We start from the raw sequence: 23,536 nt of genomic DNA, 5'->3' as shown, positions 1-23,536 counted from the left end.
AAAGATATGTGGGAAGAGAAATGTGTTAGTTCACTCTTCTTGAGGGGAAGAAAGGACTTCACATTTCTTTAACATGCAAATAATTAGTGAGAATGAAAACATGCTGGCAATTCAGGCATGCCACAAGTCCCATTTGTTTCAAATTTCATTTTTTCACCAAAAGACAGCATTGGAAAGGTTTCATGAAAAACGCAAGTCATGTGTGGTGTTCATGCCATATAGCTTTTATTCATTTAATTTATCATGGGTTTTATCTAACTTTTATCTGACTACTGTGCCAACTAATTAACATTTGAAAGCATTAAGTGTAGGAAGCTGGTCCTTTAGTCTCTCCCTGTAGTTAGCAGAAGATTTTTTTTTTAATGTTAAACCAAATGGATGTCCTCTGTATTCTATTATTGTCATACAGTTTTGTCAATGTATTTTTTTTTTTGACGTAGGGCACTCATTGTCATACTGTTGCACTTCTGAAAATAAAACAGATGAATAATTTACAGATAAGTTGACACTGCTTTTTTATCTGTAATTAAGAAAGCTGTTGTTTCAAATGATCTTGGTTTTTTTCTCTTTTCTTCCTTTTTTGTTTCCCCATGTATAGCTTTTTATGCAATGATGACCATGCTAACCCAAATGTGTTTAAACATGTTTGACTAGGTGGGGATTCCATAGGTTAAACAAGATTCAGGTGTCTTTCAGTCTCTGAGAAGTCAGTAACCGTAGTTTCTGAACTCTTGTTTCACTAATGATGAAACTGTGTCTTTCAGTAATGTGTGATAGCATTCTGAGTCTTCAGTCTCTAAACAGCTAGAGAAAGGGAGATAAGCATGTATCACTTCAGCCATGTTTCAGACTCTTCCTTCTTTTCTGGTATTTAAATTTATGCCAATTAAACACAGAAAAGGTAGGTTCCATAGTTTCTTCGAAGGATCTTATTTAGGTGTTAGGTGTTACATTGAGATTGCAAAAGTGATACCATTGTTGTGCAATTAAAGTCTCCCAGAAGCCGTTTGGAGGTGGGGGGTGGCAGGGAGAAAGAACATTGTGTGTACTTGTGTCAAAATTGTAGTGTGTTACTAGTCCTTTTTATAAAATGTACATTACAAGTAAATTTATGATCCTTGTTCTTACTGCAGCTTAAGGGTTCTTTCATTGGAGATGAATGAAATTAGGATATGAGGGTTGCTTTTTTCATCTTACCCAATGAGAAAACACACTGTGGTCAGAGGAGCAAAAACCCTGAAGTGAATATTAAGTATTGGACTACAGTTTGCAGAAGTCTAAAATGATTGTATTCAGCATTTTTTCAGATTTTCGGTTTTAGTGACAGGACAGATTCTCTTGACTAGTTGTTTTATTTATTGGCTATAACAGCTTATGACTTTTACAGTTGCAAGGCTGTAACTGAGACTGTTCATGAAATGAAAACTGGACACTGTGAAGTATGTTCTGTCCTTAAGCAGCAGTCACCTGTTAATTTCTGAGTTCTAAGCTTCCTAAAGCTTGCTCGTCAAGTTGCAGAGAAGGGAATTTAAATTTTCCTGAATAGTACATTTTGTGTGAAATATGTCGAGCAAATCTTTTGGCAACACATTTTGTGCTAAAATTAACATGGTATTAATACAAAAATTTTGCAATCCTTTCACCAGTTTCAGTCTTTCAGTAACAAAGGTAATAGCAGAGAGGTTGCAGGGCAGGAAACAATTGTATGATAAAGCATGGAGTTATCTTAGAAGATGAAGATTAACTTTTGGAAAGAGTCTGTGAGAATTAAACCTGTGGAGACGGTACGGAGATCATTTGAAGATGCTATATTGCAGGCACAGGTACAAGGTGCTCAGTTAAAAAGTACAGTTTTCAAAAAGCCTAGATGAAAACCAGCATGGCTAAACAATGATGTAAAGATGTAAAGGTACTAGAAGACTTTTTTCAAATGGGCAGATTAATAGAATCTTTTTCTCAAGTAGAATTAGTAAATATAATAGCTATGTTGGCACTTAAGATTTTTGTAATGGAAGATCATACATTAGAAAACCATGGAGCTCTTCAGGTAAGTAAACAAGGACATGACAAGGAAGACCCAATTGATGTATTTGAATTCTTTCGGATATCCAAACACGTATGATTTCTTAACAAGAACTTTTGGAAACTGAACTGTCTTTGGATAAGATGGAAAGTCCTCATGGAGGAAATAATCATTTGAAGAATGGAAAGTAAATCTACAGTGATCTGTTCCAGACACTGTGTTGTGTAACAGAATTAATAATTTACCTAAAATGAAGGGTGACTAGCAAGGTGACAGTTTGCTGATGATACTCTGAAGAGCTGTAGAAGAATCTTACAAGGCTGAATGAGTAGGCTATAAAAGTGGCAGACGAAACTTACTGTGGTTAACTAGAAAGTGGTACAGATGAGTACGAAAATGTTCATAACTTGATAGGAAGATAGAACTGACTCACCACTCAAGAATGATTTTCCAGAATTATAGTAAGCAGTTTCATAAAAACGTTGATACAGTAGCAGCTGAAGAAAGCAAATAAAGAATGGTGGGAATAAATGAAGACCTTGAGGAAAACATCACTGTGGGACACCAAGCTCTTAAATGTTTTGTGTAATTCTGTTCCCTTCCCCCTCCCCATACCAAAGAAGATGTCACAGAACTGGAAAAGGTACATGAAAGAGCAAGAGGGAAGATGTTGGAATTGCAGAGTAGTTTTCATTCCACCCGCTGATGGTCTTTATTCCAGCCTCCTGCTCAAAGCAGGTCCAGTTATATCAGATGGCTTGGGGACCTTGGCAGTTTAGTTTTGGGCATCTCCAAGGATGGATATACCACAGCTGCTTGGGTAGCCAAATATTTATCCAACATCAACCATGAAAAACTTTCTGCTTAAGTGGAATCTTCTGTGTTCCAACTTGTGTCCATTACCTCCTGTCTTGTTGCCGTGCACCTTGAAGAGTAGTGGCTTCATCGTCTCTCAGCCCTCCCATTAGGTAATGGAAGGCAGCGATACAACCTCCAATTAGTCTTCACTTGTTAAATCTGAGCAAAGCCAATTCTGTCGTCCGCTCCTCATATAGCATGTACTTCATCCCCTTGACCTTTCTGGTGACCCTCTGCTGGACTTGCTGTGGTTTTGTCAGTTCCTTTCTGGTACTGGGGACCCAAAAACTGGACATAGTGCTCCAGGTGAGGGTTTCTCAAGTGCTGAACAAAGGAGAATCGCTTCCCTTATCCTGCTGGACACATTTCTTGTTAATACAGCCTGAAATGGTGTTGAACTTACTTCACCCAATTAGGTCCTCAATGAGGACCTAATGAGTTTACCTACGTTCGTCTTCTGTGGAAAAGGAATTTTTTTGAGGGCTATCAGGCACAGAAACCCCAAGGCTCTGGAGGTCTTCCACCAGCAGTTTTTCAGAAAGCTGAGGAATGTTTCTGGGGCTGTGTGACTATGTTCTTTTCCTTGTATTCTTCCCTACTTGATCATTTACTGTTGACATGAAAGTGTTGAAGGTAGGATCCTGGATTAGGTGAACTGTTGGTTTTACCTAGTGCAGCTGTTGCTATGTTCTGTCTCTGACCTAATGTGTACACTCAGGTTTGACCAGGTGAGTATGTCTGCCAGAGCAAATCCGAAGTCTGTCTTCCTCAGAATTGCTAGCAGTTTGAGTCCATCCCAAACACTTGATTCTAGGCTTCACTACAACAATGGCATTTCATGCCCTCCAGGGATAGTTTGAAAGAGAACTTACTTGTTTACTGGTCTTCCTTAAGGGCGTCTGAACTCAAGCAGCACACTCAAGTACAGCCTTTTAAGAATAAAGAGTGCAGTTAACATTTAAAAGAATACAGCTTGTCTAGAAAGTGGTGTTTGAAGAGAACTTCAGAACATGTGAATGGCAGATAAACAACTAAACATGAATTTTTGTTCATGTGTTGTGATAGAACTAGCTGTCAAAATTCTTGAATTCACAAACAGGAAAAGAAGTTATGCTTAAACGGCACTGATTAAACCACTTTTCTGCAATAATATTTCTATTTCTGTTTTTTACTTCAAAAAGAGGTAATAGAAGACTTTCAGAGAGCTGCTGCAAAAATATTTCAGCATTTGGGAAACAAACTTTATACTGGAAAGCTTAAAAGAACTTAAGTTTTGTTCATCCAATGGAAGATTAAGGAGATCTATAATATCTGCAAATGGAAGCTGAATATATGGTGGAAAGAGAGTTCTTTAATGTAGCAGATAAAGACACAACTGCTGCATTTTTGATCCACTGGATTTTGCAAACCAGAAACTGGGCACACTTCTATCCGACACATTTTGGAGGGCCGATTAATGGATGTTGGATTCATCAGTTGTAATCTTTAAGTCTTTTATGGGTTATGCCCCCCCCCAATAAATAAGGTAATAAATAAGTAAAGAAGAGAATATTGTGCTTTGTGTTTGAATCACTTGATAATTTTTTTTCCCCTAATGTTTTATGATAGGCAGGAGGAGTTGTGACCAAATAATAGAGTAGTTCAGGTTGGGAGGGACCTCAGGAGATCTCTAGTCCAGTCTCCTTCTCAAAGTAGGGTCAGCTATGAGATTAGACAAGGTAGCTCAGAACTTTATCCAGTTAGGTCTTGAAAATTTCCTCTGATGAAGACCAGACAACCTCTCTGGGCAACCAATTCCAATGACGCTCGTCATGTTGGAAATGTTTTCCTTTCTGTCAGCGGGAATCTCTTGTTTCTGCTTACACGTGTTGTCTCTTATCCTTTGCTGTGCACCTTTACAATGAGTCTGGCTCCGTCTTCTCAAAAGCCACCTTACAGGTATTGGAAAACTGGTTTTAAGTCCCTATTAAGATTTGTCTTCTTCATGCGGAACAAGCCCAGCTCCTTCAGCCTCTCTCTCTAACAGGTCATGTTCCCCAGCCCTTTAGCAGTCTCTTGCTCCTTACTGAAAGATGGCATAACGACTGTCAAGTAAAGGGCAATAACCACTTCCTATAATGTACTGGCTCTGTTCCTGTAAGTGCAGCTCGGGGTGCTGTGGAGCTCCTTTGCTGCCAGGGCACACTGTTGGCTCGTGCTTTGCTTGCTGTCTGTGCGAGTCCTCGAAGCAGAGCTGCTCCCCAGCCATGCGGGCTCTGCCCTGTGTTACTGCAACGGTTCTCCCTGCCCAAGTGCAGAACTCTTGTATTTGTCCTTGTTGAATATCAAAAAGCATTTGTCATCCCATTTCTCCAGCTTGTCTAAGTCATGATGATTCCTTTGAAAAATATATGAATATTCTTCGTAAGCAAAAGTAGTCAATTCCTGTCATGTTTCATGGGAAAAATCTGTATTCCTGTTTTATAATAACTTTTGGGTAGAGTTTGAGCAGGGATTCACTACTTAGAAAGGCTGTGCTTTTGTATTTTCTTGTGATTGCTGGCTGTGCACGTTGGTTCTAGCCAGTTGCAGTTACAGCGTTATGGAATAGTAAGAGTACGACCATGCAGTCCAGAGTAACTTGCAAATACTGTTCAGGTGCTCTTAGGCTTACTCATTGTTTTTATTTCCATTTGTATGTATATTTTGGCAGAACTGACATCTAAATATGCATCCAGTCAGTCACTAAGCAGATACAGATACTTGCAGCTGTAGAAATTATTAAAAGGTATTTTCAACTGTTTAATGACAGGCAAACACCTAGTAAAAAAACCACAAACACCTTTGTGTTCAGATCGACAGCAAATAGCGTGGATTAAGATGACTATGTGATACAGTGATAACTTAATGGTATCATCAAATTACTGTGGTTTTTAAGGGATTGCATTCATTGCTTCTGCCTGTCTAGCATCAGGATAATAAGATCGCAGCTTATCAGTGAAAAGTAAGCTGATAGCCAATTGTAAAATTATCTCCATATTATGGTTTGAACCCTCTTAACTAGAGAGGTTTAGCTGGGCATTGTGTTTAAACCATGTTTAGTTAAACAAGCTAAATTTGTTCACAGACTAATGGAAGTTTGTAAGGAAGGGACTTCCTCATCCGCAAATTTACTTTGTTCTCTATGTAGAACTCAAAAAGCTCAGCTTTGAAACTTGTAACATGATATTTTAAAGACTTTCTAGGTATGTGTATCTTTCCATGGAATATTTCTATCTTTCAGTTGAATATTAAAATCTGTAAATTGTGGAAAAAGTGCTCTTGAACTTAATGACTCTCCTTTTAGATTCTTAGGTAAATTAGTCCTATTTTATTGATAACAATTAAATGCATAAAGCTTATCTATAAATCTTAAAAAGCAGATGGCATAGACACTATGCCATTTTATTACCTTAAAAATAAATCAGATTGATTTTGAAGAATTTATGTGGTATGAATATTATTTCTTGCATAAATTAGAAAAATGAAAAAATCTCCTAATTTCAGATTTTGGTTTTCTGAGTCCTTCCTCTTTCTGATTTATTAGGTGACTGATTTTAAATCATTCAAATGTTCTTTATAATAGAAGTAAAATTTAGTGTTAAGAGAGCATCAAGTATATCTTTGCAGCCAGAACTTTCTCTAAAAAAGCTGGTAAACTCTGCTGTAATAACAAAACAAAAATAGGAAATTAGAGGAGTGTACAGATCAATATGTGCATAACAGTGCTGACTACTTCTGTTATATTCTGGATAGATTTTAATGTAATCTTAAAAGTAATAGTTTTATGTTGTACCTAGCAAGCACAGGAGGTGGCAAATACAGCCTGTACGAAACGCATAGTGAAAGTTCATGGAACATACAATAAAAGTTTTCAGGGAGAGTTAGCATTTTTCATTTTAACCTGTGTGTGTTTGGGGGTGTTATTTCAGATTTTTCTTTATTTAAGAATTTCCTGAACTGTATGTTTTTAAATGACTAGTCTTAAATTGTGATACTTTGTATTAGGAAGAAACTTTAAATGAAAATTAATGTTTGTTAAGAAAAGAAGAATCCAGGCCTTTTGTACCATAAAGATTGTGAGTGAATTTGCCAATTGTAAATAAGTAGAGAAATATATGAGTATTTTGCCACTGAAAGTTTTCTGCTTTTTTCATAGGTGAAAAATGAACTAAAATTATGTATTGAGAACTTTAACTACATTAAAAATACACTCTTTTCATTTCAGAGGTAACTTTGAGGCATTCCATTGATTTTAAAGCTAAGCAGATCCAGAAGTGAATCTTACTGTGTTGTATGGTAGTTCAGATTTTTTGCTCTGAAGGTATCCTCTGATTTTTTTTTCCATCTGTGCATTCCCTCTATGTCATGCTTACTTAGCTCATCTTCTCCAATATGGCTTTTCATAAGTATTCTAAGTTTGCTCGTTAAAACAGGACTCTTACAAGACTTTTGTAAATCACTGTAAGTAACAGATGGGATTTTTTCTTCTGTTTGTAGAAGGGGTGGAGGAGGAGAGAAGGAAGGGGAGTGAGGAGGATAAAGAAGGAGAAGAAGCCCAGAAAGAAGAAGACAAACACACAGAGAGAAGTACGTAATGTTAATACTATTATGGTTCACTCGTGGCACATGTTAGAAACACAGAATTTTTGAGGATGGAAGGGACCTTCGGAGATTATCTAGTCCAAACCCCCTGCTCAAAACCAGGTCAACTAGAGCAGTTTGCTCAGAACCATGTCCAGATGAGTTCTGAGTATCTCCACAGATGGAGACTCCACAGCCTTCCAGTGTTCTACTTCCAGTGTTTGACCACCCTCACAGTAAAAAAACTTTTGATATGTTTGAATGGAATTTCTTCTATTTCAATTTGCCTTCGTTTCTCTTTCTAAGAGTCGTGCTTTGTCTTTTTTTCACTCTCCACCTATCAGGTAGTTTACACACATTATAGAATCTCCCCTAACTGCCTTCTCGAGTTGAACAGTGCCAGCTGTCATTTCCTCATACGATGGATGCTCCAGTCTGTAAAACATCTTGGTGGCCCTGCACTGAACTCTTTCCTGTATGCTCATGTCTGTCTTGTATTTAGAAGCTCAGAACTGGACATAAGATTCAAGGTTCAGTCTTACAGCACTGATTAGAGGGGAATAATTACTTCCCTCAGCCTGCTAGTGATACTCTTCCTTGGGCAGCCAAGGGTGTTGCTGGCCACCTTTGCCAACAGGGCACATTGCTGGCTCATATTCAGCTTGGTGCACGTAGAATCATAGAATCGTTACGGTTGGAAGAGACCTCAAAGATCATCAAGTCCAACCATATACCCAACGCCACCATGCCCACTAAACCCACTAAACCATGTCTTGAAGCGCCACATCTAAATGTTTTTTGAACACCTCCAGGGATGGTGAATCCACCACCTCCCTGGGGAGCCTGTTCCAATGCTTAACAACTCTTAGAGTGAAGCAGTTCTTTTTAATATCCAACCTGAACCTCCCCTGGTGCAAATTGAGACCGTTTCCTCTTGTCCCGTCGCTAGTTACAGGGGAGAAGAGACCAACCCCCACCTCGCTACACCCTCCTTTCAGGTCGTTGTAGAGAGTGATCAGGTCTCCCCTCAGCCTCCTCTTCTCCAGACTAAACACCCCCAGCTCCCTCAGCCGCTCCTCATAAGGCGTTTTCTCCAGGCCCTTCACCAGCTTTGTTGCTCTTCTCTGGACTCACTCCAGCAGCTCAATGTCCTTCTTGTAGTGAGGGGCCCAAAACTGAACACAGTATTCGAGGTGCGGCCTCACCAGTGCTGAGTACAAAGGGATGATCACTTCCCCAGTCCTGCTGGCCACACTATTGCTGATACAGGCCAGGATGCTGTTGGGCGCCTTGGCCACCTGGGCACACTGCTGGCTCATGTTCAGCCGGCTGTCGACCAACACCCCCAGGTCTTTTTCTGCTGGGCAGCTTTCCAGCCACTCGTCCCCAAGCCTGTAGCATTGCATGGGGTTGTTGTGACCAAAGTGCAAATTCTGGAGAAGGGAATGGTGGTATGAGAGTCGTTTTGCGTTTGGGGTGCTGGTTTGGTGAATCATAAAGCAGAACTCACTAACAGGGCAGGAATGTACAGAGTCCAAAGGGACTGTTCTGCTTTTATGTCATCAAACATCTTGTTTTTCCAAAGACACTCTTAGTGGTTTAGGATGAAAAAGCTTGAACTGGGGGCAAATGAAACTTCATAGTAATCATGGCATTCTGTAAATGCTGGGTTTTTTGAAGGTTCCTCACAAGGAGTTGTATCTAATTGTTCCAGGTGAAGTGTCAAGGAGAAAGCGTTCCAAATCTGAGGACATGGACAGCGTTCATTCTAAACGTCGTCGGTACATGGGAGAAGATTATGAAGCTGAGCTCCAAGTCAAAATTACAGCCAGAAAGGATGTTGACCAAAAACTAGAAAAGGTAGAACGGAAACGCAGAGTGAAGATGGCAGACACATGCCTGTCACTTGTCTTGCTACCGTTGAATTAGCTATCCTTTCCCACACACGCTCTGCCTCTCCAAACACTTCCTCTTTTTTGTGGTTGAAAATTGGACATAATTCAAATAACAAAAGTGACTTAATGCATATAAAGTTCTATGTAGCCCTACTTTTAAGAAGAGACCAAATATTATTTGAAAATTGTGCTGCAAGTGTTATATTTGAAATGTATTAAATACTTAAACTCTCAAGTCTCATGTGACTATAGGTGTGCAGTCTTAGCAAAGGAGGTATTTCAGTGTGGTAAGGGTTTATATGTGGTGTGCCTTATTGTGTGGCTAGCTTTAAAGAAAGTCTGTCTCCAAAAAAGAGTGCAATCAACGTAGCGTTTTGCAGATTTTTATAGAGCTGTTAAATGCCCGATTGCTCCATTGGCATGTAAAGAAACCTGTGGTCCTGAAGAAGAAAAAATTGTGCCCTTTTTCCATTAGTTAGATAGTGCGTGTTGTGACTTCGTTAATGTGAGATGCAGAAAACTGAACTGCATTTGTTGCTTTTTTATTTTTGTTTCCTAAGGAAAATTTTTGCACTGCAATAGATACAGGAGAAAAAATTTAAATAATAAGTGTGTCAAGTAAACTTTGTGGAAATCAGTCTCTTCTTTTTCCATTTTTAACTTCTGCAAGAAAAGCAACACAGGGCATTTCTGCTAGGGGAAATTGCATCTCAGAAATGAAGTTTTGTTGAATGTCTTTAGTTTCTGTTCTCTTCTTATTGGTGACTATAGGTTTATTTGATTGATAGGGCACAAGTGTTGTCATTGTTCCGTTAGTAGTAGGATACTTGTTAAGAGTTGAGAATATTTTATAGAGGGTCTCCCAAATTCTGGGATTCCATTGTTATTTTTCTTTTTTTACAATAATCTTGCAGGTTATCCAGAGACTGTTAGAAGAAAAACTTACTGCTTTACAGTGTGCTGTATTTGACAAGACTTTGGCAGACTTGAAAACCCGGATAGAGAAAGTAGAATGCAACAAGAGGCATAAAACTGTGCTTACTGAACTGCAGGTGAGTGTTTGTGTGTTGAACTGCATACCAGAGTCAAATTTAAAAATAAGTTCCTCAACATTTAGTGTCCTGTAGTTGTCAGTAGGGAAGCCATTTTGACTCCACAAAGGGAAGTGGGGGGGGAAGCAGCAAATACTAATGTTGCTTTTGAGTTGTAAAATCCTATTTCCCTACTCAGAAAGAAGAAAGTAACCAATTAATCATCAAAAAACCCCAAAGCAAATCTTCCTTCTGGCAAACTGATTCATTAGCTGTTAGTAAACCACTTTTCCACTCTTCTGTTCCATTGAGACGTTCTTCAAATAAATGTTAAGTATGAAGATATCTATTGTCTCTATGAAGCCAGAGATTTGCTTAAAAACGGAAGAATGCAGAAAGGAGAGGACAGTAGCACTGAACTTTGTAGAATGTTCAAACGCAGAAACATCACGTGATACTTATCCATACTATTTCCCCAGACACTAAATAATTATGTTCTAGCAAGGAAACAAATAGCTAGTGTTGAATACAGGATACTTTCTTGCATTCTTTATAGAAATGATGTACATAGTGGTGACATGAGGAACATCACAAAAATCAAAGAATTTTGAAGTGACAAGACAATGAAAAGTTTGTCATAACAAATTCAAACAATAAGGCCATTTTTTTTTAACATTTAAAAAAGTATGGATTTTGCCAGACCAGTTTGTATTACATAACTCTTCTCCCTTGCCACCCCAAACATCTTATGTTGGCTGTTTGTTGAGTGCTAAGACACTTTCAGTATACTTGTTTATCAGCATCTTTAGCCATCAACTACAGTGTCAAATTAATAACGTCGTATAAGGCTGTGAATGTGTTGATGTTAGTATACTTGCAGTCTAAGCTTACATGGTTTTATTATGCAAGGTGCTCCAAAACACCTCTATGTTGTAAAAGATAACTGAAATTGAAATATAAATTTAATTAAAGGCAGACTATAATTGTAGCCTGTCATGTTGCTTTGTAAAAATGTGAGAGAGGTGAGGTTTCTAAATGGACCGGCTCCTTTTAAGTAAGAAGTTCTGAAATTGTGGTATATGAAACTCGCTGATTTTTTTAAAAACTTCCATTCCGATAGTGCTAACCTAGTGTTTTCAGGAGTTTGTAAAAATAATTTAACTCTTCTTTCTGTGGAAAAAAAAAAAAAAAAAAAAGAAGTACCTGCTTAGACAAGTCGCACAGCTGCTGCCTCCAAAATTAGTCAGCCATCAGAACTGCAACCTAGACAGGGTAAATTAGGATCTTGTAATGCTGAGGTAATTACAGAAGGAGTGATCACCAAATAGTGTATTGAGGGAAGCATGAGAAGCAAAAGATGAGATGTAAGAATGGTGCTTAAGAAGATAATGAACTTGACACATGAACATGACATAGAGTAGAACAAAGTTGACAGTGAGATGTGTGTGATATGTAGTGTACCACTGAGAGGGAGAAATAGAATAAATGGAGGAAGAGTAGATAATATGAAAGGCAAAAAAAGGTGCATTTTTCCAGTGTGGTTGATTGGTACATAAGGCATTAAAAGAGTCAAATGTTTTCAGTCGCTTTCATTCATGCAGAGTATTGCGTGAACCTCTGTATGATGGATTATGTTAGTGCAACTATGAATAGGAAGGAAAATAATTCAAGTTGTCTCTAAGATACCTTGATTGTGATACACGTGTATGTCTGTCTGCTTCTCTGAAGTAATACAGTTGTACTGTATTTCAAGGAAGAATAATTTCCCCTGATATGAAAATAGCCTTTGACTTGATGTCTTAATTATATATATTTTAGTTGTATAATTTCTTTGATGGTTCTTGGGGAGGATATTTATCATTTTGTTTGTTTGTTTTCATCTTCTTCACATTTAGGCTAAAATCGCTAGATTGACAAAGCGGTTTGGAGCAGCCAGGGAGGACTTGAAGAAAAGACAGGAAGTAAGAACTAGATTTGTTATATTTGTTTTTCTAAGTTAGCCTAAACCTTGTGTTGAAAAATAAAGAAATTTTATATGCAGAAAGATGTGACCTGGTAGTTTGGTGGCATTCACGAAGTAGGTTTGTCTTGTTTGGTTAAAGGCAGTGATATGAAAGAATAGTCTTTTAACATCTGTTATGTAATTCTGATTGTACAGAAGGTTCTTTAGACATTATTAGTGTGGAAGCACCTTAAACGGTGTGTAAGTAAATCTTACTTAGTTCAATATGAAGAGTACAGAGTAAATAAGAGTGAATCCCAGTACCTTGATTTTGGAGGTTTAGGGGGAAGAGGAGAGGAACGGATACAAACAATAGTAGTTCTCTGTGTCTAGAATGAGTATTTTGGACTAATTACTGTGAAGAAGTGGAAGCTAAAAGTCCATTAACGTTCAGTGAGAAATTTTGATTCTCATGCTGTAAAAAGCTGAAGGCAAGAGACTTATAGAAAGGGAGGATGTAGGAGAGGGAGGCAGGTAGGACCAAGGAGATTTTGGGGGGTTGTAAAACATGTCAAGTTCTGCAGTGTTGGCTCCAGAAAATGTGTATCTCTCACAGACATGAATGAATGTGAAATATAATGAAAGCATTAGTTTGCAAGCTCATTTATGGTGGTTTTGTGGCGTCTCTGGCCCCCCCCCCCGTTTCCCTTCTCTTTTTTTTTTCTTTTTTCTTTTTTTTTTTGAATAGAATTCACCAAATGCACCTCTGTCTCCAGCGAAAACAGTGAGTGAGTCTGCAAACACAAACAGTGTGACATACCGGTAAGCAAACCACATCATTGTGACCATGTTAAAATTTACAGTGGGACACTTGAGATGTAATGGATAATCCCTGTATTTTCTTTTTTTAATTAAAGTGCTCTTCCTTTTCCTTTATTGCTCTTCAATTGTAAAATTCAATTTTCTTTCATAGAAGTCATAAATGGACAATGTTGAATCCATTTAGGTAAACTGAGATGAGTGTTGTTTTCAGCAGTTAAAAAATAACAGATGAAAATGGAAGTTTAATTTCTGGAAGGGGAAATTCTCATGGTGAAAGGCAAACTTGGTGCAAGCACTTGAAAATTTACAAATAATTCTGCCTTTTTTTTTTTTGGTAGGGGTATATCCGAAGTTAATTGACATAGGGGGCAGAAAATAAATGGGTTTAGAAAATCTCAATGAAAAGAATAGCTGTAAAATAAGGGTTTTCTCATCATTGTACTGTTCGTAATTGTACCTGGTTTGGCTCATTGAGAAATGCTAACTGCAGCTTCATTCCATAGAAATGCTGGCACAGTGAGACAGATGCTGGAGTCAAAGAGGAGTGTAGGAGAGAGCACACCAGCAACTTTTCAAGCCCCTATGAATGCAGGTAAGAAACTGCCTATGGACTATAAACACACTTCTTGGAAGTTTTAATGCTTTCCATTAAATAACTAACTGAACAGAGCAAAACTGAGTTTTATGACTTCTTTTCTGACATCAAAAATCATTATTTTTAGCTCCCTACCACATTCCCACTTTATATTTGTGTAGGGTGCTTCGCAGATAAGGGAAGGAAAAAATGTGTTGATTTGGCCAGCCAGAACATGCTTCAGCAGACTGCTGGCTGGCTATGGCAGCAAAACTTGCAGTCTCTCAGCTGCCAAGAAGTGAAATTCACGGCTCACAGACCATTTTTTGTACTTGATCATAGTAGGATGTTGATATCTTCCCCGCTACCTAATGGCTGCAGAAGTTGAGTGGGGAACTAAAGGAAGTCATAAGCCCCATTTCTTAAGGGAATCAGGTTGAAAGATTGAATTTCTAGATTAGAGTTTTATAGGGAACGTAGAATCAAAACCACCGTTAATTACGTTCATTGTACTCACACCATCCTTCGTTTTAAAAATAGTTTACCTAATGTTGAATGCTGAATCTTTTCCACAGAATCATCTCATAGTGGACATATTCTGGCTTTCTGTAGTGTATTATGCTCCTGACCTTTAGATTTAATCCTGAAATTTTGTTGCATAAAAGCAAGTATCTTCTCTGACACATTAGTCCCTGGTTTCAGTAGAACCTTCTGGATACAGGGTCCTACCTGTACAAAGGAAGTTAGTCATAACTGACTTAGTTTTTCTTTTCTTGTGTTTTCTGAAGGACCAGTTGCTCTTACATTTCTGTAATGAGTGTTTAAAATGCTCTACTTTATGTGTTTTCAACAGTTAAATCTTGGAGCTTTCTTCAAGCCTGTTTGTGTCATAGTTCTTTGTATATCTTAATTTTCTGCCATTTATATGTAGTTCTCTCAAACAGAATTACAGTATTGGCTGTTATCCTTAACTAGACCATTGAGTATCGGTGTACAACAGAAAAAGAGCCAGAGTGTAAACAGAAAAAGGGTATCTGTAGCCTTTCCTTGCAAAAAAGTTAATCATGTACCACATTTTTCATAGAATCATAGAATGGTTTGGGTTGGAAGGGACCTTTAAAGATCATCTAATCCAACCCCGCCTGTCATAGGCCGGGACATCTTTCACTAGACTACGTTGCTCAAAGCCCCATCCAGCCTGGCCTTGAACATTTACTGTGATAGGGCATTCACAAGTTGTCTGGACAACCTGTTCCAGTGACTCACCACCCACACCATAAATCATTTCCAGTTGTTGTGTTGGAGTGAAACTTCCCACTTGCTTCAAATACTTAATTTTTTTTTTTTTTTTAATTGGTGTAGTGCCACCTTCCAGTCTTGCTGCTCCTCCGACAGTTGTCAGTGGACATCCTAAGCCTCAGCCTCCAGTGACCTCCACCAGCACTTTGACAACAGCAGTTCTTCCCACAGCCAACACAGCTACAGTTGTAGGCACTAACCAAGTGCCGGGTGGCAGCGCTCAGTCAGTGTCTGTCTCATTGCAGTCTTTGCCCGTAATCTTGCATGTACCTGTCGCAGTGTCATCCCAGCCTCCGCTCCTGCAAGGCCACGCAGGGACTTTGGTCACTAACCAACAGTCAGGCAACGTTGAATTTATATCTGTACAAAGCTCATCTACAGTTGGTAGCCTTACCAAAACTACAGTGTCTTTGGCATCAACTAACCCAACTAAACCAAATAACATCCCATCTGTGCCCAGTCCTGGTATTCAAAGGAACTCTCCAGCCAGTGCTGTGTCAGTAGGCACAACGTTGGCAGTACAGGCTGTTTCTACTGCACATCCTGTTGCTCAGGCCACAAGGACTTTGCCCACAGTGGGCCCTTCAGGACTTTATAATGCTGCCAGCGGTCGAGCCCCCCTGCAGATGAAGATTCCCCTCTCTGCGTTTAGTAGTACAGCTCCTATTGAACCACCCGCCATTACAGCGCCCAGAGTTGGTAAGTTATACTTGAATGTTCACACTGGGAAAGGAAAATAGTTGCCAGAGGGAAACAAAAAAACTGCACTCTTGTGGAAATTTGTTAGTGTGTTTTACTGAGATGTTTCTTCTGGGTTGGCTTTCTGTTGAAATTCTCAAGATCAAAATCATATCTGTCATAGGTGTGTTTCAGCCATTGTTGAAAATCATCTCTCCTTAGAAGGAGTCAGCAGTGTGGCTCTGTAAGCTTTGTTTTATTCAGAACTTGATTTATGTCATTCCTAGCACGAAGTCAGAAACTCCTATTCTGCTGTTAACAACTTGGGATTTATTTTTAATACAGCTTCTCAAAATAATCTGGCTGCTTTTCTAAGCAAAGACATACTGAAAGGAAAGTATAATCATTAGCTTAATTTTCACAACACTTAGAATCATAGAATCGTTTAGGTTGGAAAGGACATTTAAGATCGAGTCCAGCCATTAACCTAGCACCGCCAAGTCCACCCCTAAACCATGTCCCTAAGCACCACATCTACACATCTTTTAAATACCTCCAGGGATGGTGACTCCACCATTTCCCTGGGCAGCCTGTTCCAGTACCTGACAACCCTTTCAGTAAAGAAATTCTTCCTTATAGCCGTTCTAAACCTCCCCTGGCACACAACTTGAGGCTGTTTCTTCTTGTCCTGTCACTGTTTTCTTGAGAGAAGAGACCGACCCCCACCTCAATACACCCTCCTTTCAGGTCGTTGTAGAGAGCGATAAGGTCTCCCTCAGCCTCCTTTTCTGCAGGCTAAACAACCCCAGCTCCCTCAGCTGCTCCTCACAGGACTTGTGCTCCAGACCCTTCACCAGTTTCATTGCCCTTCTTTAGACACGCCCCACTGGTTTACTTAAAAGTAAACAAAAGGGGAGGGGGGGAACACAACTTAATACTAACCTAGTTCCAAAGAAGTACATTTATTGTATTTAAAATAAAGTCTCTGAACACAATGAGTGTTCAAATAATGGTATCTAGATTAACTATTTTAAAATACTTTCTGTCTTTGGTCATGCCATGATGATTCTCTGCACTTCTGATTTTACATACCTTGAAAATATTTTTCTAAGAAGTCCTCAAGATTTCCAAGTGAGTTGGAATTACAGCACATTTCTCATTGGCACAATATAATGTTAAAATGAACTCAAGCAGAGCTTGACATCAGAACTAGTTTTATTTCATCTCCCATCTCTAAGTTAGCTGTGTTAAAATGACTTCCATAGAGTTGGACAGTTACATGCTTTGTATTGATTTTTAACTCTAAAGCTAATGTAATAATTTAACACAACAAAAAAAGGGTTGTTGACAGATGAGGCACAGTGACTAAATGAAGGACCTGTGTGTGTCCAAAAAATGTGTCTCATTTTATGCAGGTCACATAGCCTTAGTGTATACATTAGTAGTTTTCTCACCAGAATTGAAACACTGCATTGGGCCGGCACTATTGCTGATAAGCTCTGGTTAAAATGAAAAGGAATGAGAACGGAGAATTTGGATTCAGATGTTTACATCAAATTTCAAGCAACTTCTGCTTTAGTTGCTAGTTTAGATATATGTTTGGCTGAGCTAATAAAGATATTAGTCTTCCTGCACAAATTATCTCAGTTACGTATTTTGCAGTCTGTTTAACCATCCATTGTTCAGCGAATTTTTTGTACAAAAATGTTGAATAATTGTAGTATTTTTCAGTTTAATATCTTGTCAGTTTACATACAGAGGGACAGAGAGATTGGAGTTACGCTTTGTCCTCCAATAGGCAAGGGAATCGTTCATAAAATATTTTGAATACTCTGTCAGACTTTCAAGGAAGGGAACATGTACTGCTTCTAGGTCAGAAAGGGCCATTTTGCTTTTCTGTATCCTCTGTTCCCTCTGAAAAATGGTGGTAATCAAGCTTGAGTACTTACACTTGAAAATTGGGGCTGAAAAATGTTAAATGTGCCACATACTGAATGTTTAGTATCAAACATTTTCAAATATTGCCTCCAAATTTGTGTAGTGGATAGCAGTATTTAGTACTGATTTGATACTGCAAATGAACAATTTCTTGACTCCTCAGAAAACCAGACAAGCAAGCCACCAACAGATACTTCAGCAAACAAGCGACCTGCTGAGGGAACGACACAGGTAGGTAGTTGATTGTTTCTATATAAAATTCTAAAGTTACAATCCACAGGAGAAAATTCCTTGATCTTTATTGCTCATAATGAAACAATTTTAGTTTCCTTTTTGTGCCATCCTTTCTAGTTTCTGTCCGTTTGTATTTTTCTTCTTCTTCTCATGAAGAGTATTACTTGGAACATAAGCTTCTGATAATCTTTTCAGAAGTGTTCTGATGGGCTTTGTGTAAGTAGATGTGTTAGTAATTCAGGAGCGCACTAAAAACTTGTCTGATAAAACAGAGCTAATATACAAAAGAAAACCCTGCCCAGTTTTTTTCTGAAGGGCTTCCACTTAAAGCCAGCAATATTTTGTAAATTATTGCAGCTTTCTCGTTTCCACAGTAATCTAGAAGTTAGTAAGAATTGCAGTTCTGATATTTCATTGCCATATGTCTTAGAAAAAAAAAAAGGAACTTTCTTCAGGAATAACTACTTCTTGATAAAGGAGAACTTGCAGTACTTCTGGATTCCTCATCTAAAATTTGTTGAACTTGCTTTGAAGTTTAAAGGTTGAAATTTAGCTATTTAAATTTATTAGTAATTAATTGTCTTTCTGCATAGAGATATTTCACAAAGCACCTCATACTTACATTGCTGTTAACTGGAAGTCATTTTATTAAGGGAATAAAACTAATTTCTTCTAGCCAAAATTTACTCATTTAATAATGTTTCAAGGAACAGTTAAATCTGAATTGTATTTCAAAGCAAGAAGAAAATATACGGGCAAGATGCTGTTTTTCACCTGTCACAGAAATATTCTGGCAAAGATAACCAGTATTATATTAACTGTGCCTCACTTTACCTTTTTATTAAGGTATTTCATAAAGAATGGTTGTTGGGAACTTCATTTTTTTCAAAGATACCTGTGGATTATAGCTATTAAAACATTTGTCAGTACTTGATATGTGGAAAATTGAGTACCAGAATGGATGACAGATGTATGGGTTTAAGATTTAATTTTCAGTATAAGATGCATATTTTGGAATTTTTCATCTTCGGTAGAGCCTGAAACCCGGAAAAGATTTTGGAAAAACAGATTGTGTGTGGTAGTGGTATTTAGCAATGGAAGATGAGCAAGGAGGAGGGAAATAAAAGACACGTGATGCTTTCCGGTTTTCAGTCTTCTGTTACAGTGTATGTTTCTAGGTTTGCTTCCAAATCAGTTAAAGCATGAGTAATGCCATGGTTAATAAAGAAGGACCTGATGCATTTTAATTGGCTAGTGAGGTATGGAATTGACGTACCATATCATTTGAAAAATCCAGTTAATGCCACCTGCTTTTTGTTACGTAAAATCGAAAATATTATGTATTACTCCGCACTTCACAGCACTCAGATCAAAAAGTAGTTCGCTGTGTGCCGTATACCTGTGGCATATTTGATGGTACAACTTTGATCAATTGTTTCGAAAAGCAGTTGAAACAGGAAGACACTTCATCAGAAAATAAAGAAGCAGTAGAAGCATCACAGATGAATTTTAACTTCCCCGAGGATGTCCTCTTTGGCTTGGAGGAAGAGGAAGAGGATGCTAAGAGCATCAAAAACACCCACAAGCAGACTGGCTGGGCAGCTAACCTATTAAAACAATGGCTGGCCAAAAATGGCAAGGATCCTAGCTTTGAATTGGTCCCAGTAAGTGAACTCAATGATATCTTAAGAGAGTTTTACTACACAATAAGGAATCACGATGGAAATACCTACAGTGTGGCAAGCTACAAGTCAATGCGTGCTGGCTTAAACCGGCATCTCAAAATGCCACCTTATAATCGTCAGATTTGCTTAATGAAGGACAAAGAGTTTGCTAGTGCAAACATGGTATTTGTGAGCGTGCTGAAGATGCTGCGCATGCAGGGAAAGGATGAGACTCACCACCATCCTCCCATAGCTGCTGAGGACTTGCGTAAGATTAAACAATCTGGTGTGCTGGGATTGCACAGTCCACTGGCACTCGTCAACAAGGTTTGGTTTGATTTGCAGTTGCATTTTGCCAAACGAGGGAGGGAAATTTTAAGAGATCTGGCTCCAGATGCTTTTGTTGTTGAGAAGGACAAGAACGGGCGTCGATATGCTATGTTTAGGTATCCTGGCAAAGGGAAAAGTGGAGAAGATCCTCATAAAATGGGTAAAATGTATGATATGCCAGGGGACCCAAACTGTCCTGTTTTTTCCTTGGAGCTTTATTTGTCTAAGTTGCCTCCGGAGCCCCCTGCCTTTTACCTCCATCCTTTAAAGCTAACATCAGAGCAAATGCAAGAACAGCCTGTCTGGTACAAAAGAGAACCGATGGGTGTGAACTACTTGGGTACCATGATGCCCAGGATAAGTGTGGCGGCCAGGCTTTCGCAGCGATACACCAATCATTCTCTCCGCACTACCACCATCCAGCTACTGTGTGAAGCAGGACTGGGGCCTAGAGAAATAATGGCAGTGACAGGCCATCGCTCCGAGTCTGCTATTAGACACTACTGGGGAGCTGCGGAAGTTCGCTACAGGGCTTGGTCAGATGTAATGGAGCATAACGCCCCCAATTACCTGTATAGCAAGATCCCAAATGAAGTGATAAAAGAATCACTATCTGGTGCCTCCACCTCTTCTGTAAACCGTGTTGTTCTAGAACAAGGCAAAATTTTATTCCCTAAGAAATCTGTGGTGACACCTGGTGCTAATTCTGTGACTTTAGTCCCTGAGGGACACCCAGCTCTGAATTCCAAAAACCCCGTCCTCTTGAACCACAGTTCTTCCAAGGTGTTTCTGCCCCAGAATGGGGCCAGTGGGAACCGAACTGCCGGTCCCCTTCAAGGCTGCTGTAATGAATCTGTCTTTATAAAGCGTGTGATAAAACAAGAACCAATGACTTGATCCTTCCGTAATGGAACTGATTTCAAATGAATTGCTAAAATGGAAAAATTACCAGATTTCTTTTTTCACTTGGCCTACTAAGGAAATTTCTCACGGTCTAGTTCAGCAAGAAGTATCGTGTTCGCACTCCTGAAGGGAGCTATGGAACAGAAACTTAAACAGAGCAGGGCTTGGAGTTTATATGACTTTCTGTGGCAGCTGGGACTCTTTAAGTGGCTGAGCAGAGCGATTTTAAAAAGAATGAAAAGGAGATACTGATTTCCACTTAGCGAAGAAAGCATAGCTCTTCAGCTAAGTGCGTGGCTTTTCTATTTTGTGAAGAGTGTGTTTATTATACCGTTTTGTGCCTGCTGGCACTAATGTAGCATCTTACAAATCAAATACTTGATTACTGAAGAGCACGGAGAAAGTAGAAGCTGAATGAAATACACAGATACACTGCAGATATTTACAAATGCATGAAAACACCTGGAATTGCTTGACCACTGTCACCCTCTCTGTTCAAATTGTTATTGGACCTACCAGCGGATTATGCGCCTTTTTTTTTTTTTAATAAACATTCTTCTAAATTGATTTTTCTGTGAGCTACAGATTTGTATTACAGGTTTTTTCTTTTCCTATTTAATATTTCTGGCTAAGATTTCAGTCATTCTGTTCTCCAGAGGCACTATTTGATACAAATTATATTAAAACTGGGATCTCTTCAGTTGTGCATGAAATGGGGAAAACATTACCAGAAGAGCTGAGAACAGGTTTGTTGCTTAAATGGCAAGTGATTAGAGTTGAAGTGTTGTGTCGATATGTGCTTATCTTGTGAGAGATTTTTTGTATTTCCTCTCACCTACCCCTTCCATTACATTTCACATTGTCTTTGCAGTACAGTCACTATAGTCCTTGTCAGTACAGTATAATTCACAAGAAGCACATCCTGCTCTTCCCACCAAACCCTACTCAAATGTTATTGGGGTTTTAACTTCTTTAGATTAGCTCACTATAGGAAACTGATCCCATCATTACATTTTCCATAGCAGTTTTTTACAGATTAGAAATTCTCAGGATAGTGGATGTGAATTCTGTCAGAGAAATGAAATTGTAGTTTAAAAGGCTCTTTTAATAAAAAAAAAATTACAAGTTAGGAGGCCTAGTCATAGTTTAATGAATCACACCTGAGAATCTAACTGATGGTTTGTCTCTGCTATCCTATGCCATAATTTTTGTCAGAGATTCTGACAGATCGAGATCTTCCTGTAAATAAAAATGGGAAACTGGTCACCAAATCACAAATTATGGTAGGTCCACTTTGGAAGAAGAAACAGTGTAGCATTTAAAAACTGTTTTCCATTGTATTAACTGAATGAAATAAGAACGGCTTCGTTCTTTTGAAATGCTTGTGTGTATGTGTGTACACACATGTGCCCCCACACACATGGTTTGTCACACTAAGGACTTCACAGGAAGTGTTTATGTTGCTCAGCAGTGGACAAAATAGAGAAAAAATCCCAGCTGAAATAACAAATTGACCATGATAAACTCTTAATTCTGTGGAGAACTTCCTTGTTGGGGAAGGCTTTCAAATATTGAATGAGATTTACCACTTTGTTGTGGTCTGAACAGAGGACTTGATGCCTGAACTTTGGAGTTTTTATCTTGGCTGATAATGTTTACCTTTGTGGCCTCGGGTAGGTTATTCATACTTACTGCATCAATTTTCCAAAGTTTAAGACCAGCACAGAGTTTTCCATTTTCTGATGGATCCTGTTGATGATTAAAAGGTTTTGGAAGTGCTATATTGCTATATTCATCTTACGTATTGTGTTTAGAGTCACTTCTATTTGCTGTTGTTACAATGATCGAGCTAGTTAATCAGATATAATTATTAATATAAAAATTACTTCACGGTCCTACACTTCCTTAGTTGCAGCACTAACTTACAACATCAATGACTAGAGGAAGGACATCATGGATCCAGGATTATAATTCTGTCAAGCCTAGAGTAAAACACATGGAAATGGTAAAGAAAGTAGTCCTTTCTAATGGCTAGAAAGAAGAAAAATTGAAAAAATGAAGGGCAAACAGCTCTGAAAGTATAGGAGAACTGCGCAGTAACTTATTTTAGGATATTTTAGAGTAACATAGATTTCCCGATTTTTAGGTGTTCATAGAATTCATAATTCAGCCAGACTGGGAAATTTAATTTCTTGTTTGAATAGATTTACTCTAAACTTTCACCAGGATGAGTATGTATTATTTTTTTCCTCAAAAAAATACTCCTGTATTTGTCTCGGGTAGTTGCTTGTTCCAGCATACTGGCATTGAACACTTACCCTGCAGAAAGAAGAAAAGTATGTTGCCAGATGATGACTCTTTCTGCTCCCTCTTGCTGCATCCTGTGGTCATACTGACCACATGCCCTGCTCTGGTCCTGACTGCACCTGGGTGACTTACTGTAACAGCACATTGCTGAGTGTTTCATTCCTTAACACAAATCCAGTTGGTGATTTAAATTGGAAAAGGGACTTTTTTTGGCCAATCTGGGCATGTCTCTGATTCTTTTTAATTATCATTTGGCTTCTAACTTGACTTCCATTTTGTTGGCTCATAATTGGGCATTTTTGGCTTCTCATTTGTTAAAGTCTTATTCTGTTGGCACCAACCATACAATGTCCTCTTACTACCTTCAGTTTGAACCTGATACTTCAAAGCTACTGACTGCAGTTTTACTAGCTTTTTATTTTTGTATGGGAGAAAT

General features: G+C 38.6%; 1 protein-coding gene across 1 annotated transcript in view; it reads left to right on the top strand.

Moving 5' to 3' along the window:
- ATF7IP (activating transcription factor 7 interacting protein) overlaps positions 1-23,536 on the top strand; it is a 49,713-nt gene that overhangs the window by 1,347 nt on the left and 24,830 nt on the right. The window contains exons 2-9 of the mRNA XM_009700394.1: positions 7,400-7,489; positions 9,198-9,343; positions 10,293-10,430; positions 12,305-12,370; positions 13,100-13,173; positions 13,677-13,765; positions 15,110-15,745; positions 17,826-17,893. Coding sequence (XP_009698696.1) covers positions 7,400-7,489; positions 9,198-9,343; positions 10,293-10,430; positions 12,305-12,370; positions 13,100-13,173; positions 13,677-13,765; positions 15,110-15,745; positions 17,826-17,893 — 1,307 coding nt within the window. The remainder of the gene's footprint in view (positions 1-7,399; positions 7,490-9,197; positions 9,344-10,292; positions 10,431-12,304; positions 12,371-13,099; positions 13,174-13,676; positions 13,766-15,109; positions 15,746-17,825; positions 17,894-23,536) is intronic.

Source organism: Cariama cristata, unplaced genomic scaffold, assembly GCF_000690535.1.
Source record: "Cariama cristata isolate BGI_N322 unplaced genomic scaffold, ASM69053v1 scaffold14195, whole genome shotgun sequence".
In the NCBI taxonomy this organism is placed as follows: Eukaryota; Metazoa; Chordata; class Aves; order Cariamiformes; family Cariamidae; genus Cariama; species Cariama cristata.
This window is presented reverse-complemented; position numbering and strand designations above follow the sequence as displayed.